The sequence below is a fragment of the Rhinoraja longicauda genome, chromosome 43 (genome assembly GCF_053455715.1).
Source record: "Rhinoraja longicauda isolate Sanriku21f chromosome 43, sRhiLon1.1, whole genome shotgun sequence".
In the NCBI taxonomy this organism is placed as follows: domain Eukaryota; kingdom Metazoa; phylum Chordata; class Chondrichthyes; order Rajiformes; family Arhynchobatidae; genus Rhinoraja; species Rhinoraja longicauda.
In genome coordinates, this window is record NC_135995.1 from 9,607,289 (window position 1) to 9,613,288 (window position 6,000).

Genomic DNA, 6,000 nt, shown 5'->3' on the forward strand with positions numbered 1-6,000 from the left:
GGTGAAAACGAGTTACAGGCAATGAAACTCACCAGGACGACAGTGAAACTAGTACAACGACCAGGGTGGGGGAGGGACTGAATCCACGACCACCATCGATCACCCGTTCACACCAGTTCTATGTTATCCCACTTTCTCATCCACTCTCTATACACCAGGCGCTACTTCACAGGGGCCAACTAACCTACAAACCCGCACGTCTTTGGGATGTGGGAGAAAAGCGGAGCAACTAGAGGAAACAGAGATTAGCTTGGCATTGTACTGTTCCACGTTCTATGTGGGCCGAAGAGACTGTTCTAGTTCTACATGGCCATCAACACCGAGAGACCCATTGTATCTCCCACTCCCAACATTCAGCTTTATTCTTCTCCCTTCCAGTAATTTCCGATTTCATTCCTCTCTCCTATTTACACCTCCCGAGTCAGACCTTTCCCGCCCTCTTCCGAACGACATCAACACCAATTCATTCACTCTGATATAACAGACTGTAGCTCTTGGAAATCCTCCTTCATACCAAACAAGGGTCCCGACCCTGAAGCGTGGTCTGTCCATTTCCATCCACAGATGCTGCCTGGCCCGCTGAGTTCCTCCAGCGCTTTGTTGATTTTTTCCCCGCACCCCCGTTATATTTCAACAGATTTCTTGTATCTACCATTTCCAATATTCACTTTGCCTTCTCTCACTGGAGGGAATTTCCGATGTCATTCCCCCCTCCTGTCTCCACTTGCCCCCCACCCCCCCCCCCCATACTCGCCTTTACGCTGCTGTTGAAGTCCACACCAACCCCGCTGGTGCCGCGTTGTGACTCAGGGCGAGTTTAGGACCCGCCGCCCGCGGCTGCTGCTGAACCCGCGGAGCCCGCGGGAAGGGAAATTGTTTCAATCTTTATATTTTCACAAAAGTGTTTCTGTTCCGATGACGGACGCGGTTAACGCGTTGAAATGAACGGATCGACAGCTCTGATTTCACTTGCTCTTTATTTCTCTCTTCCCACATTTACATTCCCCCTGGTTTTATTTCCGCGCTCACTGGGGTTTTTTACGACGCGGAATTTGGGGATTAAATGGGAGCCGTTCAGCGCAGACCTGTTGTCCACCGGGTTTCTGCCCCACAGCCCCTGAGCCCCGTTCCTGACGCCGGTCCCGGGACCCGACACTTTTACACACCCGGAGCGGAACCGGAGCAGATTCTCAGCCAGTTTACATCCCCAGTCCAGAAGAAAGGATAAAGTTTCTCCGTGAATTTATTCCCAGTGAAGGTGTGGAGATGGGACTTGGTGGCCGCGTCGTAAAATGAAACCGTCCCGGACTCGTAACTGAGATAAACTCCCACCCTCCCGGGGATGGGACGGGCGGGGAGACGGGACGGAGGGGAGGTGAGTGCTTCAAACCTGTCACCCACCCGCCAGATGCTCCAGACTCCAGTCTCCGGGGTCAGTATGTCGTCTCCCTTCCTGTCCACAGACTCTGCGGCGACTCCCAGACCCCAGCGCTCACTCCCCGCCACCTCCACCTCCCAGTAATGTCTCCCCGATGTGAACCCCTCCGATCCCAGCACACACAGCAAGTCTGTAAACCTCTTCCCGGTGTCAGGGAGACTCCTCCGGGTCCCGGTCAGTCTCACCCTCTTCCGATCCTCAGACACCTCGAGCTGCGCATGCGCTGTTTCCACATCCAGGGTGACGGAGACTGGGGGGAGAAGCAGAGAATCAGAGAGTCCCCGGGGGGGGGGGGGGGTCGGGGGGGAGACTCGGGCAGCGCGGCCCCGGGACCGGGGGAGAGGCCGCTCGGCCTCGGGCAACAGGCGGGCGGACAACTGAAACCCTGCCCGGGGTTTCACCCACGACCACATCGGGGGGACAACTGACATCTCCCCCGGAGTTTTTAATCCAGGGATGGAGAGGGGAATTTCGTGAGGTGGGGGAGGGTGGACGGGGAGGACGGGTGCGGAGAGTGAGGAGGATTGGGAGATTGCGGTGTTGAAGGAGAAACGAAGGGGGGGAGGCTACTCACATATGGAGGCAGATCGGAGCAAGAGGATATTGAGGTTAGAGGTAATTTGAGGTTGTTAAAGAGGAGGTAGAGGTGCGTGGTGGGGTCGTCATGATCACAGTGAAAGGGGGCAGACACGAGGGGCCAGATGACCTGCCCCTGTCTCTATGAGTGGAGGGTGAGGGAGAGGGAGGGGTGGCTTGGACCATGGAAGGAAGCAGAGGTTGAATGATCGGGTGTTGGACAGAATGGGTGGAGACTTGTGGTTGTGGGGTCGTTGAAAGAGAGCGGATTCACGGGTGGATTTGATGGGTGTGTACAACTAACACACTGATCTCATTGTGAACCAATATATGAACTTCACTGAGGGACTTGACAATGTTCCGCGTGCAAGGCTGGTCCAGAAAGCGAAGGCAGGTGGGATCCAAGGCGAGCTGGTGAAATTGATCCACAATTGGCTTGGTGGTTGGAGGTAGAAGGTAGCGGTAGAAGGATGATTTTTCTGCTTGGAGGTCTGTGGCTGATGGTGTGCAGCAGAGATCGGCGCTGCAACCTTTGCTGTTCATGTTATATGTCCACGGCTTGGATGTGAATGTGGGAGGTGTGATTAGTAAGTTTGGGGAGGAGGCAAAAATTGTGGATGGTGGGGAAGGTTGTCAAAGTCTGCAGCAGGATGCAGGGTAATTATCTAAACCTTATTCGCATGCAGGGATATCAAATCACGAGAATGCAGGCTTATATTGAGAGCAAAGAATTTTCAAGTATATCTGAGATTTAGGTTTTACTGGACCCAGCAGATTGGCTGAGAAGCTGCTGGAACTGGGGCTTCGCACCCCTCTGTGTGCCTGGGTCCTGGACTTTCTCACCGCCAGGCCCCAAGTGGTCAGGATGGGGGAACACACATCTAGCTCCCTCACCCTGAACATAGGACCCCCCAGGGTTGTGTCCTTAGCCCCCTACTGTACTCCCTGTACACACAGGACTGTGGGGCCAGGTTCAGCTCAAACCCCATCATCAAGTTTGCTGATGACACTGTGGTGGTGGGCCGGATCTCCGACAATGATGAGTGTCAGAGTGTTGCAGCAGAGTGCCAGAGGTGGCTGATCTGGCACTCTGGTGTCGGGACAATAGCCTCCTCTTGAATGTCACTAAAACTAAAGAGCTGATTATGGACTTTAGAAGGGCTCAACATCCAAGGACGTACACGCCACTGGAGATAAATGGGTCTAATGTGGATAGGGTGAGCTGTTTTATATACTTGGGAGTCCACATCACAGAGGATCTGACATGGGCAACGCACATTGCAGCACTGGTGGGTAAGGCAAAGCAGCGCCTTTACCACCTTAGACAGCTGAGGAAATTCAGAGTGTCTCTGAGAATCCTTCAGTGCTTCTACTCTGGGGCTGTAGAGAGCATCCTGTCCGGTAACATTACAGTCTGGTTTGGGAACAGCTCTGCCCAGGACAGGATGGCCCTGCAGAGAGTAGTGCGTTCGGCAGAACGCACCATGGGAACTACACTCGCCCCCCTGCAGGACCTATATATCAGGAGGGGTAGATCGAGAGCAAGCAAGATTATGAGGGACCCCTACCAACCCAGCAATGGACTGTTCCAGCTGCTACGGTCAGGCAAACACAGCAGAGATCGGCGCTGCAACCTTTGCTGTTTATGTTATATGATCATGGCTTGGATGTGAATGTGGGAGGTGTGATTAGTAAGTTTGGGGAGGAAGCAAAAATTGTGGATCGTGGGGAAGGTTGTCAAAGTCTGCAGCAGGATGCAGGGTAATTATCTAAACCTTATTCGCATGCAGGGATATCAAATCACGAGAGTGCAGGTTTATATTGAGAGCAAAGAATTTTAAAGTATATCTGAGATTTACCAAGTGGACCCGCTGGGCCAAACTTCTTCTGCATTGGTGCAGCACCCTCTCCTCCCCCGTCCTCCCCCCTCCCTCCCTCACTCCCCCTCCCTCCCTCACTCTCCCCCCCCTCTCTCCCTCCCTCCCCCCTACCCCCCTAGGAGATAGATTTAAACTTTCAAATGTGGAATAACTTAAAAAATATAACACCGATTTCAATTAAACTTCTTCCATTGGCACCAAAGGGATGACGGTGAGTAAGGTGGGCTTAAAATCGTCATACTATCATGTACCATTTTCGCTGTAGTTCATGAACAAACAAACAAACAAGAGGTTTAGTACATAGATTTACACTGAGAGTGGGTGATATCTGGAACATGCTACAGAGGAGGTGGTGGAGTGAGATATCATGAATATATTGGAGGTACATAAATAGGTGAGGTGCAGAAGAATGCCGATGGAATGTGGGCAAATCGATTCGTATAGCTGGGGAAAAGACGGTCATAGACACGATGGGCCGAAGGACCAGACTCTGTAATGTACAACCATGGCTCTCGGCTCCAAGAGCATTGAATGACTGAGTCTCCACAGCCACCGGTGCAGGGTCATTCCCCAGCCTCTGCGTGCAGTAATGTCTCCTTATCTCTGTGTTACACGGTGCAGCCCACATTCTGAGAGAGCGCCCGCTCTCCAGACCCCTCTGACAGGGGAACCATCCTCCCTGCATCCAGCCCACTGAGCCCTGTAAGAACTCTGTGTTTCACTGAGATCTCCTCTAATACACCTGAACTCTCGAGTACATAGGCCTGGTCTAGTCAATCTCACCCCACACAGTAAACTCATTGTCCCAGGGACGTATTGTTAATCTTTGCTGCATTCCCTCTGTGTCAAGTCTGTCAATTTATCGGTACACAGGAGGAAAGGAACACAAGAAAACAGGAGCAGGATTAGGATCCGCTCCTCAGGCTTGCCCCTCCATTCAATGTGATCATGGCTGATCTAAGCTGGCACCAATTCCTCTTCTGTGTGAGTTCCCCATCATCTTATATTTTCAATCTATCAAATATTTATTTGTAGCCAATTTGCACATATCCAACAACTCAGCTTTTTACCACCACCCTGGGCACAACATGCCAGATATTCACTGCCCTCCGAGAGATGCAATTTCTACACACCACATGGGAGGCCGCTCAGGAAGGTTGGATCTCATGGAATCCGGGGTGAACTAGCGGATGGAACACAACATTACCTGAAGGTCGCAGACAGAGGATGTTGGTAGAGGATTGTTTTTCAGACTGGAAACAGAGCCCACTGTTGTTCCTTATTTATATACACGATTGTGTGTGTATGTAGGTTGCAAGGTTAGTCAGTTTGCAGATGGAAGTAAAATTGGTGACATTGTGGAGAGTGAAGAATGTTACCTGAGAGTAAATGGGATCCCTGTGAACTGGGCCAATGGGCTCAGGAACGGCAGGTGGGATTTATTCATGTGAAGGTGAGGCGATGCACTTTGCTGAGACAAACCAGGGCAGGACATACACAGTAAACGGGGAGCTTTATAGAACGGAGAGATGTCGGGGTGCAGGTACACAGTGCCATGGAAGATGCAACGGAGACGGGCAGGGAGGTGAAGAATGTGTTTGTCGCTCATGCTTTCACAGGTCAGGATACTAAATACAGCGTTTGACACAATGAGGTTGTTTGTAAATTGGAGAGGGTGCAAAAGGATTTACGACAATTTCATCAGGTCTGAAGGGAGACGTTGGACAGGCAGGGACATTTGTCTTTGGAGCCCATCAGGGTGCTTTAAGAGTTGTGTATAAGATCTATATAAGGTGCACAGATGAGGTGAATAGCCACAGTATTTTACCCAAGGTAGGAGAGTCTAAACCTAGAGTGCATCAGTTCAAGGTGAGAGTGGAAACAGTAAAAAGGAGCAGCTTTTACAGTCAATGCGTTGTGTAAGTATGGAACGAACTGACAGAGGAAATGGTGGAGGGAGGTACAATGACGACCATTTACAGACAGTTTGGTGGATACGTGGATCAGAAAGACCTGGAAGAATATGTGTCAGACTCAGGCAAGTGGGACAAGCTCGGTTGGGCAACTTAGTTGGCATGGTCGTGTCGAGTCAAAGGGCCTGTTTCT

At 51.3% G+C, this 6,000-nt stretch overlaps 2 protein-coding genes across 2 annotated transcripts in view; both read right to left on the bottom strand.

Moving 5' to 3' along the window:
* LOC144612240 (zinc-binding protein A33-like) overlaps positions 1-6,000 on the bottom strand; it is a 76,074-nt gene that overhangs the window by 56,879 nt on the left and 13,195 nt on the right. The window lies entirely within an intron of this gene.
* The window catches only part of LOC144612117 (zinc-binding protein A33-like), an 8,720-nt gene continuing 3,691 nt past the window's right edge, over positions 972-6,000 (bottom strand). The window contains exons 4-5 of the mRNA XM_078431675.1: positions 4,399-4,471; positions 972-1,688 (exon numbers count right to left, since the gene is read on the bottom strand). Of these exons, the coding sequence (XP_078287801.1) occupies positions 1,159-1,688; positions 4,399-4,471 (603 nt within the window). The 3' untranslated portion in view covers positions 972-1,158. The remainder of the gene's footprint in view (positions 1,689-4,398; positions 4,472-6,000) is intronic.